The 14253-nt window shown below is 34.1% G+C and overlaps 1 protein-coding gene and 1 pseudogene across 2 annotated transcripts; both read left to right on the forward strand.

Annotated features, from left to right (window-relative positions):
- The first annotated feature begins 982 nt into the window (after window positions 1-982).
- LOC120121463 lies at window positions 983-3813 on the forward strand (annotated as a pseudogene).
- Window positions 3814-4320: 507 nt separating this feature from the next.
- On the forward strand, window positions 4321-11114 carry LOC120121473. Of its 2 annotated transcripts, none has more exons than XM_039140824.1 (12): window positions 4321-4574; window positions 5244-5308; window positions 5767-5865; window positions 6188-6320; window positions 6464-6523; window positions 7245-7304; window positions 7608-7730; window positions 8011-8082; window positions 9308-9445; window positions 9543-9698; window positions 9870-9974; window positions 11004-11114. In XM_039140824.1, exons 1-12 carry the CDS (start codon window positions 4350-4352, stop codon window positions 11028-11030), a joined length of 1263 nt encoding a protein of 420 aa, XP_038996755.1. In that variant the 5' UTR covers window positions 4321-4349; the 3' UTR covers window positions 11031-11114. The 2 variants fall into 2 exon arrangements, with proteins under 2 accessions (XP_038996755.1, XP_038996756.1); XM_039140825.1 differs by having other exon boundaries at window positions 9308-9403; window positions 11004-11113.
- Window positions 11115-14253: the final 3139 nt, after the last annotated feature.

The following is a 14253-nucleotide window of genomic DNA, read 5'->3' on the forward strand; positions in this document are numbered from 1 at the left end:
TTTTACAATTTGATCACTAACCCGTAATTTGGGATGTTACAAATATTTTTTTAATTTTTTAATCATTAATATATATATAACGATATAATTACTTAAACTCAAATTAAAAAAAACAATATTCACTTATATCACCAAATCGAAAAACAAATAAAACAATAATCACATTATACTTTTATAAAACACGATTATTCAATGCTATAATTTGAAGACACAGAAGTGTTTACAAGCAGAAATTCAAACAGAAAAATTCAACAAAGTCAAACATTATACAAATCTAACAAATTTTCTTTTGTAAAAGCCTTTAAAAGTTGAAAAGTATGTTTTCAATTTTTTCTTTTACTTTTCTTTCTTATTTTTAATTCAAATATTACGTGTCATGTAATATATTATTAGAATATCACGTGACTTTTTATAATTAAAGAATGAAATGGATAACATACTTCATGAAAAAAATAAAGGTCAAAATTAAATAAAAAAATCTTTAAATACCAAAGTGATAATGATGTAAATTTTATAAGACTAAAATACTATATAAATATTTTAATTTTCATTTTTTAAAATGAAGAATAATTTAATACATTGTAAATGAAATACTATATAAATCTTTAAATTTTTAAAATGATGTAAATTTTATAAGACTAAAATACTATATAAATCTTTAAATACCAAAGACAAATACCCTAATAAATTTAAGAACTATAATGGTTATAAGTAACATCGTATTTATAGGTATTTTCTTTTTTTTTCCTATAAAATTCTTTAAGTTTATTTTCTCTAAAATTTTATAAATTTTAAATTAAGCGGGCTATTGCGGACTTCACGGGCTACCTGCGGTTATACCCATTAAACCCGAGGGTTTAACGGTCCGGGCTAAAAAACCCGCAATTTAAACGAGCTTCAATTTTTGATGTCCAAAACCCGTACGGGTCGCGGTTAAACGGGTAGCCCGCGGGTCTTAACCCGTATACCCACCTCTAATGGTGGGTTCTAAGCCTACAACCCAAACCAAGAAACATATCTCCTTCTCCAAATCTAAAGCCCTAACCTTTGTTACCCAAATTAAATCAAAAGAAGACTGAAAAACAAAAGTGAAAAAGTTGGATACTAAAACCCTTTTTTGGAAGCAATGAACAGGGTTTTGTTGAGAGGCATTTTCAATCGCTGATCGCAATGTTCTTCTCTCTTATACCAAAACCAGCCAAAACCCAGTTCACTCATTCACCCCACTCGTCGCTTCAACTCGGTCTCGATTCAGGTTCTTCTCGTCCGAATCGGATCCTCCTGACTAAAAGAAGCCTGACGCCTGACCCTGTTCCTGAGTCTGCTTCAGTAGCTCAAGATCCTGTTCCTGAATCTGCTTCAGTTGCTCAAGCGTCTGGCGAGGATGTAGCTTTGGCTGTGGAGGATGTCAGTAATGAAGGTAAAAATGGATAAAAGAAAATAATGAATTTAAGTTTCTTATCGGCAATTTGTTTGTCGTGTCTTTGTTTATATGATGGGTAAAGTAACTGAAAATAGATAATCAAATTTGATTTTTGTTTCATTGGTTTGTTAATAATTTTCATGTTTCTATATTTTTAAAATGTTTTAAACTGGGTCCGATGATTTAGTTTGTGCGTCTTCTTTGCTGGAATTTATTCCATCTTTTTGGAAATTAATTGTTTGGTTGATGAGAAAAGCGAGTGATATTAAATTCTATATGTTCTGCTTGGATGATGAGAAAAGCAAGTGATAGTTTGTTTCTTAGTTTTGTTGTTTACTTTGTTAGTTCTTTGGTGCCAGAACTGAAAACCCGAATTGAGAAGTACTTTCAAGGGGATGAAGATGCACTCCCTTCAATTCTCGAGGCCATTTTGCATATAAAGTTGGCTGAGAAGCACGGGGAGACGGACGATGAATTGATGGATGAAATGGCCGTCATAACCGATCAAGGATGTGACCGATCAAGAGTTTGAGTCGGACTTTGAAAAATTGTTCTCAACCGATGAAGAGATGGATAATTTGTACAGTGCCAGGGATATAGTCACAAAAAGAATGGTCAAGGACAAGGATGAGTACTTTAACCTGGATGATCAGAAGTGGGATGAAATGATTAAGGAAGCCGTTGAGCATGGATATCTTAAAGACACAAAGGAGTGTGAGGAGATTCTTGAGGACATGCTTAGCTGGGACAAGCTCCTCCCAGGTTTTTACTAATTTTAATATCATTATATTTTATTCTCTATGTGAGGTTATTTGGTTCCGCATTACTGAATCGATTTACTTTCTATGGTGTACTTGTAAGTCTCTGCTGAATCTAGCTTTCATTGACGATACTGATACATGTATAGATTATCAGTCCATTTTCTGCTGAAATGCTCAATTGTAATATTCTCTGGACTTCTGTGTAGTTAAATGAGTAGGTAGATTTGATAAACTTGTTTTGTGTTACAAAATTGAATCTAAAGACCCACTTCCTATTCTGGACTCGAGGAATCCACCTAGACTTCTTCATTTCTCAAAAGCTGATTACTTGTGATTGCACCTAAATATTACTGAAATGCTGTTGCTAAGATTAAAGAATTTGTTTCATGAGTCCATGTAGTGCTTTCAAGTTCACTTTACTGTTACTTGGGTTGCTGCTTTCTAGTTCAACTTTTCTATGTAAGGAGATCCATAGCTCTAGTAAAATAGCATTTGACATTTTCAATTATATTTCATTTACCATTTCGTCCTCTAGACTCGAGACCTTCATTTGAACTGTATATATTCTCTTAACTACGAACTGCATGGAGGTTTGTACAATATGACAATATGTGAAGTTTCACTCAATTGGGTGATCTTTTGAAGTGACTTGTATCAAGGGATTACTAGAGTCGTGTTGATGATTCATGCCATCCCGGCTTGTTAAACTTTGACTTGTAGTTCATGATTTTATGAGGACGACAATTGTACTGCATTATGTTGGCTTGATCAGATGAAATGAAGAAAAAGGTGGAAGAAAAGTTTAATGAGCTAGGTGATATGTTTGAATGAGGTGAGCTCGAAGTCGAAGAAGCTTATGAGAAATTCAATGAGTTCGAGGATCAGATGGTCATGGAATATGGAAAGATGATGGAGGCTGAGGGCCCACCAAAATTTGATGAGACGGCTGTACCAGACAAGAAAAAGAACTCCGATGACCCGCCTGGTGAAGGATTGATCCTTAGGTGGCAAACACGGGCAGTGTTTGCTCCTGGTGGTGATGCATGGCATCCCAAAAACAGAAAGGTAAAGATGTCTGTTACAGTGAAGGAGCTGGGGCTTTCAAAGCATCAATTCCGTAGGTTACGGAAGCTTGTAGGAAAGAGATACCATCCAGGCAAAGATGAACTTACAATTACTAGTGAGAGGTAAAGATACTACATTTTTGCTTTCCGTATGACAGTGCTAAGTTTTGGGTTCATGAACTTGTTCTTCTGGGTAAATTTATTCGTTTATTCTTTTCCTTTTTTGAAGGTTTGAACACCGAGAAGAGAACCGGAAAGATTGCCTCAGAACGCTCTTTTCTCTCATCGAGGAAGCCGGAAAGGCTAACAAAATGGCAGAGGAAGCTCGTACTTCATACGTCAAGAACCGATTTTGAGCCAATCCGGTATTCATGGAGAGATTGCGTGCGAAGACAATAAAATTGCAAGAATCTACGGCTCCCATGCATGAGAGTTTGATCTGCAAGCTATTTCAGACAATTCATATGCCATAACTCTTTGCACGGAAAGCTTCTTAGGATGTTTGTAGTTGAAGCAATGTCCATGTTTTATGGAGGAACGAATCAATTCATTTCAATTTACAATAGAAAATGGGTGAAATCAATGTGTTTTTAGGTCGGTCTGTTAAACAAAATTTTGAAAATAAATTATATTTTTAGAATAACAGTTTTCTGGGAACTATTTTCTTGTAAAAGAACTCAGATGGTCATTGTTTTGTAATAATTGTTGTCTGTTAAACAATTCATTATAATAAATTTTCATGAATCGAATGCTGCTTGCTCCATCCTGCATTTGGAAAATTTTTATTTGTTTTGTTCTACTATAAGATGTCTCATTATTTTATTTATGGAATAAAATCATTAAAAAAATTAATCATTAAAAAATATTACTAAATTACTGATGTAAGAATAAAATTAATTAAAAGTATCACATTTATATTATAATTAATTTTTTTAATAATGAATTATTTAAATGTAATATTAGATATAATTAAAAAATAATTAAGTGATCTAAATAGAAACAAGAGAATAGTTGAGTGATTAAATAAATACTTTAAAATAAAAGCTTATCCGGTTGAAACATTATCTAATACGCCATTTCCCTTCTCTCTCCTTGACAACCATGTCCAGAGGAACGGAGAAACTGATAAAGAGTGTGAAACAATTTGCAGATACCCAATACAAGTCCTTCACAACAAGATATGGGCAACAAGTTATTGACATTTTGGAGTTGCCAATTAAAGTAGTCCTCTCTCCTTTCACCCTTGCCTTTGACATTGCTGGCTCTGCTCCTCGTGGCTTTGGCATCCCTGAGTTCATCTCCAAGCTCTCCTATACTTCTGTCTTTGTAAGATTTCCTATGTCAAGTTTTAATCTTTTGCTTAATTGGGTTTTGGGTTTTTCTTCATTTTTTAATTGATTTATTCTTGTTTTGTTATAGTTATAATTTGCTAAAATGGACAAATTCTTAATCTATTAAAAGCTTTGAGCTTTGTTGTTCCTTTTTTCATGTTCAAATTTTGATGGTATCTGTATTGGCTCTTGGTATTGTAGCCGATAGTGGATTTTCTTTTCTAATTTGCTACTTTCTTTGTTGGTTTATTATTGTTCAGTGACGTTCTATTGAAATTTGCGTTTGTGTTGAAAAATTAGTGCTAAAAAATTCATTTTTTCAGTTATTGGTTTTGAGTGGAATTTATCACTTGAAGAATGGGTGAATGAGTTGTTTACCTGCTGGTTCATTTAGCTTCAATGTTTTCTACTTTTTATTAATCGAACTTTTATACGGCCCTAAAAGTATTGTCAGTTTGTACATTTCCAAGATTCAGCAATTTAGAATTAAACTATAGTCTCTATTTTCCGTATGTTTCTTACAAATGATAAATTCTGAATGGAGATAGTTAGAATGTGCTCATGTTCCATATTGGTTGTTCTTTTATTATTTTACCCTTCTGAGGGTTAGATAAGGGTAGCTTGATGCATTAAATTTGGTTCTTTTTATAATGGTTGATTGCAGGCTATTGCTGCTTTGGGAACCTATGATATTGCTTTAGAGCTGGGAAAGAAGGTGATATGTCAAAGGTGCAATTTCAATATCCCTTCAAAGTTATATAGTCGAGTCTGGTCTTCGTTTGTTAGATCCTGGTTTTGTAGAACTCTTGGCATTATATGTGCCACTGTGTTTACACTCCGTGTGTCATATTTGTGAAAAAAGAAAAAGAAAAAAGTAAACGTTTTCCTCTTAAAGATTTATTATCTTATGCGGAGAACAGGATTCTGATGTTTTTGTTAAAGCAAAGACTCATTCAACGTTTTGGCACATTTTTAATGGTTTCTGTTATTAAAAAAAAACTATTGGTACATACATCAACTGTCATTTATCTCTTTTATGAAGAAGATTTAACAGGAAAAGTAAGCCAATTTTTTGTTTACAAGATTAGGTATCCATTATTTATTTCTTTACCTTCTTATAGCCCCAAGTTCAAATGTTTAGTTTAAATAAAATGCCTTATTACATGAGTTGGATTTGTCAAGTTTAGGAACTGCGTTACCTGCAATGGATGGCAAGCTTTGCGATGCACTATGTGTAAAGGATCAGGGAAGGTGCACTATCAAGTGAAAAACTACTCCTTGAGAAGGTAGATTGACCTTGGGTCGTTATTTTATGACTTTAGAAACCATACACTCTAGTTATCTTCTTCCCCATTTCTTACATGGCCCAGGCCAAACAAAAGAAAAGGGCTTGTTGTGCTTGGGTACAATAGTGATTCTTTTAAGGTATTCAGTCTGTAAAAGAATGAAGGCTCAGGATTGTCTGGTTGTGTTATGTGTGGCTAATATTTAGAGTCGGAATTGCTTTGTGATCTTAACTGACTTGATTAGGAATCCAATCCCAATCCAGCATATGAGTGCTGATTGTTTGAATTTTAATCTTGAATGGCTGCTTTGAATCTCTTGCAGTGGGGAGAAAGCAACTGCAGAAAGCATTGCAGATGCTATTGTTGATAATCGAGCAGAGCTGGTGCAGCTTCCATCTGCTGTTGATCTCAATACACCGTTGCCATCTAAAGAATGCCCAACTTGTGGTGGAACAGTGAGTCTTAACATTTCTTGGCATACTGCATATAATTGTCCACTGTTTTCCTGTTCAATTCTACCATCTTCCTTTGTTAAAGAATTTCCTTAAACTAGACAAATTTTCAGTTTTGATCCTTGGTGAAACATGTATTATTTCAGGGAGTAATGCACTGCCCTGAATGCAAGCACAAAATACAAGTCAGGATCTCTGCAGATGATGTGAGTTCTCTTTCACTTGTTAGTGCATGGGATCTTTGGTGTTTTACATTATGTTGTCCTATCTTGGACGAAAATTCTTTTATAGACATGTTGCCTAAAAGTGTAATGTCTTTATATTTATCGCTTCCTTGGACAAAAAACCAGGTTTGTTGAGGGCATGTCATGCCTAGATTATCTGTTGTCTTTAACAGATTCGTGCCCCCTTTTACTTCTTATTCTTTGTGTGGGAAGAAGGCTGTAATGCTGTAATGAACTTCGTGTTATGCTCTTATTATAGACAGTAGACTTTACTCAAGAGACGTTATATAAGAGATGGGATGCTTTTTTTAAATGTTTTAAAGGTATAACAATTTAACGAAAAAAATCAAATACATCAATGACACAGATGTCTGAATTAAGGGTGCAACTCAAACGTATATCAGAAATATTCTAAAAGATATTGTCAGCTTAGTGCTAAGGGGTTTTATTTGTGGCTAGTGTGGAATTAATAGTTTAAACCATGTAAATAATCTATTAAATTGATGGATGAAGAAACTAAGGAGGATTAAGAGGTTATGTAGTAGACTGTCTGCTTTTGTTTCTTTCTTTTCCCGCATTCTACTTTGTGATTGATTGTATATCTTCAAAGCATTTTTACTGGTGCTTCACTTCTGTTAGTGTTACTCTTTGTGTTTGTTTCATGCTAAAGATGCTCATCCTTAAATTTATATGCTTTCTGTAGATAATGGAACCCCCATGGAAAGCATATAACATCTTAAAGAAGATGGACTATCCATATGAGGCAAGTAGCATAACTTATCACTCCCTTTTTGTTCTTTTCAGTGGTAGAACTTGTAGAGGATATTTTTTTGTATCGTTAAATGTCTGAATTGCTAAGGAGAATGAAATGGATATATTAGAATTTGAATATGCTACACAATAAAAACGAAGTCTTCTTTCTGTTTTTCTGCTCATATTCCGTATCTTTGATCCATCAAAGGACTCAAGATCCTAGGATTAGTTTCCATAAATGATTTCTTGTTGTGTAGTTTATTTCTTTTTTCTCATTTAATTTGATATTTCGTGGTCAAATTTACTGTTCCAGCACATAGTTCACAGCATGAAGGACCCCAGCATTGCGGCATTTTGGTTGCTTACCCTACCTCAGATTGTGGGTGGGTTTGACTATGATGATGATGTGAAGCAGAAAATATGGTGGCAATACAAGGTACAGATGTTTATGATCTCACAATTCTTTTATTTATATTATATAACATTTATGGAGTTAGTGAGCAATCGTAGATAACGAATGAATAACATTTAGGAGATTAATTTAATAGTGAACTAAAATTTTGTTAGAAGTCAAATATATGTAATAGATGATAAATTAGAGTTTTAAGTACACATGCATCTCATTACTCATCTGAAATTTATTGTCTTATTTACATAATATTTATTATTAGCTAATAAAAGAATTCTTGTTATTGCTTGGTTTTCTCTTGGATTAGGAATCTATGCGGTATGACCAACTTCGTGATGTGGTGGCCAAGCGAAATCCTGGCTGGGAGCACTTGCAGGAAGTAAGATTATATTCCTGTATTACGTCTCTTGTTTTCTGGAAGGTATTTTTGGGTGCGAAATATGTTCATTTTTCCATGAAAGATGGGGTCATCTTTTCATTTCGGGTTTTAACCTTTTCACCACCACTTCCTGCGAAAGAAGTTCCAAGTTTTGGTGATCGAAACATGCTTTATTTTTAGTTTTCCATTGCAAGAGACTTGAAACATAATAGCATTAAATTATTCAATGAACAAAGAGGCTATGGTCTCAGACATTGTGGTTATCTAAAATAGAACTAACGTTGTGGTGTTTTAATTGTTTAATTTTACTTTTTTTTATAAGATTTGAAGGCCTCATTAAAAACCCCCTTCTTGATTAATGGAGCTTGCATAGAAGTTCCTTAATCAGCGGAAGGAGGAAAAGAGGGCCTTAGAACTTCATTAAAGAAAATAAGAATTACAACCTAGGTAAAGCTAGGCCAAATATCCCTTACAATAAGCAACAAACCCCCCCGTTACTGGAACCAGAAAACCAAACGAAACTGCATACAACATAAAAGTCAGCCTATACCAGCCTTTACTAAAGCATCAGCGTCTATATTAGCTGTCCTTTCTAACAACACCCTCAAAAATTCTAAGATTATCAACTATATCTCTAACAATAAAAGCATACACAACTGGACATGAATCAACATTGTTAATCCAGTCTAATGCTACCCTGCTATCACTCTCAATAATAAGCCGATCTTTAACCATCCCTTGAAAAGAGGCAAAGAAAGAAAAACCCCTTTGAATAGCTTTAAGTTCCATCAATGTCGGAGGTCCCGAACCAGCAGGCTCCTGAAAAGATCTTAAAACAGCACCTGAATGATCCCTTAAAACACCTCCAAGACCACTTTTCTTCCAATCACTGCTAGTGGCAGCATCCACATTCAATTTGATGAAGCCCATAGGAGGAGGTAACCAAGGGATTATAGATGACTTTTGTAAATTGTAGGACGAGTAAGAATCCCCTATTGAAGGATCAGAAATTAAAAAGTCCTTAGGAATAGAAATATCCTTATGCTTAGCTAGGAACCAAGAAGCAAGCCTAAATCTTGCTAAGAAGAATAATTCTATAGAATATTTTTTCTCTCTCCCCACCAAGTTGATGTTCTATGTAATAAAGTATAATTTACTCATATGTAAGTACATATGATACCTTTAGTCTGGATTGCTAACAGTGAATAAATTTTACTTATCACAGGCCTTGATTGCCATAGATCCTGTTCGTGCTAGGGAAGACACTGTTGTAGTGAAAAATGTTCCTTATTACAAGGCCAAAAAGGCTTCGGAGACAGAAGTAATGAAACTGAATCCTCCTCCCCGACCACAGAATTGGGGTGTGAGTGTACTATATTATCATTTTTATAGTCCGTATATATTATCCGTTGGAAAGAAATTATAATGTTAATAAAGGACTAACTGCCGTGTGTTTGCAGAACCTGGATCTTCCTCTAAATGCTTCTTCATGGAGTGAAGACGACCTGAAAGATCCCGCAAAACTGTATGAAATGACTGTTCTTCTTAATGCACAAAGAGAGATTGCCGATAAACTTCTAGATGCTCAGTGGGAAACCAAATGGCGCCAAGAGAAGGTTAGTATCTTCCGGTTCATGCATTTAGGGAGGAAAACAGTGGTTTTATTTGTTTTCTCATAGAACTTCCCCCATTTATATAATTGATTCAGTCTATCTTTGCTTTCTGGACATAGTTGCTATCATACCAATATTTTTTTATTCATGGACTCTTAAATGCTTGGTCTTCAGTTAAACGAGATGTTGGAGGAAAAGGTGCGTCCATACATTCAGAACATTGATAACGGTGTCCTTCCTCAGCCAATTGTCATACACTCACAAAACGGAAACCAAAAGGTTCGAACTTATCTTTCTTCACTTAGAAATGTTCCTTTTTACAGTGTTAACCAGAAGAAAATTATATTGTGCTACTTGTTGGCAATACTTGACATCAGGACCTTATTTCTACTCTTGTTAAATGGCCTGTTTTACATTCTCACATATAAGACTTTATATGCTTGTCCTCAAGAAATGTCTATTTGTCCCGTTCAATTCTATAGTGGCTTTACCGAAATAATATATTGTCCATGAAATAGTATACTCGCTAATATACTGGAAGGTTATGAACCGTGGTAAGGCCTATTTTTAAGACATACCCTACGGAAGCAAGGAGGAAGATAGCAATGTGTATGAATTTTTGTTTTGAGTACACCCAAATTGCAGACCTACATGAACTTTGATTCTTTATGTTTGTTTGTTGGATATTGGGCCTTGAACTATTTTCCTGTAAGTTGAGTTTGGCCCAGGAAGTAGGGAAATTTTCATCTTAACTCATTGATGTACATTCAACTGCATCGTGATTCATGAATAGTTTACCTATATGTTACTCGGACTCGGGTTTGAGTGATGATAGAGGTATGCATCGACATGGGTATATTCAATTATTTTTTAAAATTATTTTCAATGTATTTGAAGGGATCATATTCCTATATTGATGTCCTAATATGCATCATCTAACATGTGTGTTAGACATGGATACTTAAAGAAAAATTTAGAGTCGGAGCAACATGGATTCATATGGTTATGTTGCTTCAACTCTTCATTTTTCCTATGTCCGACATATATCCAAATATAAGCATAGGGATTTGACCCTCCAAATACATGGGAAAACTTAGAGAAGGTTTTAACATACCGGCACCCGACCCTGACACCATAAGTAACATAAGGATATTTAACTTGTAAAAGGCATAGGACTCTGAAAACCATATTTTTGGTGACATTGAGCCAGTCTGTCGGTAGAAAACCATTTAGCTTGTGGAAAGTTTTGTATAAGTTGAATTGCAATTTGCAAGGGATTAATGTTGGTAAATTGTGTTTATGTTGCAGAAATCCAGGAGATGGTTATTTTTCTAAATCATTTCAGTCATTTTTGTATCTGATAATGTGAGTACCTATATACTTCCCCAGTTTTCACCCTATGCTTTCAAAATACTCATGGATCATCCAATTTCTTGTATTATTGACTTATATAAAATATTCCCTTGGCAATGAACACATTATTTCCAGTAAATTGACCCTTGTGAACACATTAGTTATCGGTTTAAGTCATTTGGATACGAATACTATGATATGATTTCCCCACTTGTGTGTATTGGCAAGAAGAAATTTGCATTCCGTGGACTTATTCCACAAAATCAGTCGTATTATACAAGGGAAATTATCACAGGACATGTTCATGTAGTCCATTTTGGAATTTATGGATGTTGAAAATGTTGTAGTCAAGCTTATTTCTCAAGTTACGAAAAGTTCAAATGTTTAATCATATAAGTGTGTTCTTAAAGTAAATAACACGTCTAGCAACAAGTGTAATAGAATATTTAGCTAATATCAAAATTTATATTATAAATTAATAAAGGGGTAAATTACACGTTTATTCACTGAATTTCACTCTCTCCCCTATTTCACTCACCGTACTTTCAATTTTTTTCAATTTGCTCACTGAACGTTAGACATTGAACTTTTTTTGTCACTCAACCATTTATTTAGTAACGAGGTGCTTATGTGGCTTATTTTAATAAGGGTAAATTATACGCTAATTCACTGAACTTTATTTTTTATTTTACTCACCGTACTTTCAATTTTTTCAATTTGCTCAGTAAACTTTAGACATAAAACTTTTTCTCTCTAAGCTGATTTGAATTATTTTATTATTTTTTCATATGACACGTCATATTTTTATTAATATTATTAGGTTATAATAAAAAATAAATTTAAAAAAAATATCAAAATATACCCCCAAAACCTAAAACTAAATTTCTCACCCTCTCATTCATGCTTCAATTGCAGCATTGGGTTAGAGCCGTCGTTGGCGGTTGTCACGGTGGTCTTCGGTGGCCATTGAGCTTCAAACTTTTCGGTCCAAACGTTTTTTACCTCATGAACACGAATCCACCCTTAGTTTGTTGAAAAATGGCCCGATGTTGACGAATCTGTACTGAAATAATCCGACTTTACTATCTTTGATCTCCATCGACACCCATTGGATGGAGCTCAAATGGAGATATGTTGGTCCCTTCGTCACGGCGTCACTTCTCATCGTTCAGATCTATCGTCCGATCACCGGAGCTGCCCCTTTTGAAAACCCGAAGGTAAAGTTCTCTTTTTTCCTTTTTTTATTTCTTTGCTAAATGGTTGAATTTTTTTTTAAATTTTTGGCAACACTGCTAATTCATGGTTTTGGGTATGGTTTGGTAACGCTGCTGATACATGGTTTTGGGTATGGTTTCAGGGGAATTTTTGAAAACCCAAAGGTAAATTTCATGGCTTTTACATTCATGTTCTTGTTCAACTTTGTGTTGCTTGCTCTTATTTGGTTCTTATGGAAATTTTCAACTTAGATGCTGCAATTTGAATTGTTGGTTTGAGACTCTCTTTTTGGTTTCAAACAACTTTGTAATAGGTGGGTATTGTTGATTAGCTTGTAATAATATGTTTCTTATCTTCCCGGCTTGGGATGATCGTCGGTGGGAGGATGATCGCCGGTGGAAAGGTGAACTTGTCAAGGGTGATAGTGGGTGGTGTTATAATTTAGGACACAATTTGAAAATTTAGTTATAATTTAAGGGTATAATTGTAATTTTTAAATTTCTTTTTTATTTTAATCATATTTGGTATTAAAATATTAATCAAATATGACACGTCGTATGAGAAAAATAATAAAATAATCCATGTCAGCTTAGAGTGAGCAAAAAAGTTCAATGTCTAAAGTTTAGTGAGCAAATTAAAAAAATTGAAAGTACGATGAGTGAAATAGGAGAGAGAGTAAAGTTCAGTGAGTAAGCGTGTAATTTACCCTTTTAATAATAAACATGTCACACGTTTAGTCATTGAACTTTACTCTCTCTCCTATTTCACTCACTGTACTTTTAATTTTTTCAATTTTAATTTAACGCCATTAGAAATTTAAAGGTGAGTAACAAAAAAAAAGTCAATGTTTAAAGTTCAGTGAGCAAATTGAAAAAATTGAAAGTATGGTGAGTGAAATAGGAGAGAGAGTAAAGTTCAGTGAGTAAGCGTGTAATTTACCCATTAATAAAGTATCAAATTTTATAATAACATTGTAGTCACTCATTTTTGTCCGGGCTTTATTTAGTATATATAATCATATAATATAGTCTTTGAAAACATATAATATATAGTTTTTAGAAAATAGTTTTTGAAAGCATATAATATATAATTTTTTTTTGAAAAAAAGGGGTTTTTGAAAACATATATAATATGGTTTTGAAAACATTTTTGAAAATGTATAATGGTTTTGAAAACCTATTTTGAATATATATATAGTTTTTTTAAAATGATTTTTGAAAACATATTATATAGTTTTTGAAAATATAATATATGTTATATAGTTTTTTATTATATATTATTTATATTTATTATTTTACATTTATTATATTTGATTATATTATTATTTATGTATTTATTTAATTTCATTTTTAACATGTCCAAGTTCAAATTTAGGTCTAATACAGTCCAAAGTGCAGCCCAACCGAACAAGCAGGCCTGACCCAGCAAGTCAGCCCGGTTAGGAGGTCTGACCTAACCCGAAAATAATAAATTAGAGTTCTATATCAAGTAAGGGCACCGCACGGGGAACGCGCATGGAGGCCAAGCGCCCGAGTAGTTCGAGAGTCGGACGGATTTTTCGGCCCTTGAATGTGAAATCGGAGCAAAATCCGAACAACAACGACGTGCCGAAAGATCGGCTACACCCAACGCCCCGAGATATTTGGGACCATAACGGCTAGCCACAAGGCTATAAAAGCCCCTGCCAGGCATAGCACTAGAAACAAGAAAAATCATCACCGGAGCAACCAACAGCGAAAAAACCCGATCAAGACACAAAATCACCAAAACAACCTAGCAATATACGAAGATATCAGCAAAATATAAAAAAACTATGAAAAGAGCATCAAAACACCGAAGCAAAGCCTAAAAGTAGCGTTGGTCTCGGCTTGAGAGGGAAAAAGCCACCGGAAGTCGAAAAAGGCTCGTCGAAAAAAGGTAAAAACGATTTATTTTTCTTAGATCTATGTTATTTGGGGTTTATTATAGGGATTCGAGGCTCAGATTTAGT

This window comes from Hibiscus syriacus, unplaced genomic scaffold (assembly GCF_006381635.1).
Source record: "Hibiscus syriacus cultivar Baekdansim isolate YM2019G1 unplaced genomic scaffold, ASM638163v2 tig00110372_pilon, whole genome shotgun sequence".
NCBI classification, from domain to species: Eukaryota; Viridiplantae; Streptophyta; class Magnoliopsida; order Malvales; family Malvaceae; genus Hibiscus; species Hibiscus syriacus.

Bases quoted from the DNA above. Each gene is read 5' to 3' on its own strand.
- LOC120121473 (XM_039140824.1), top strand. From the start codon at position 4,350: ATGTCCAGAGGAACGGAGAAACTGATAAAGAGTGTGAAACAATTTGCA. The intron at 4,575-5,243 runs GTAAGATTTCCT...GGTTGATTGCAG, and splicing joins TCTCCTATACTTCTGTCTTT to GCTATTGCTGCTTTGGGAAC. The intron at 6,524-7,244 runs GTGAGTTCTCTT...TGCTTTCTGTAG, and splicing joins TCAGGATCTCTGCAGATGAT to ATAATGGAACCCCCATGGAA.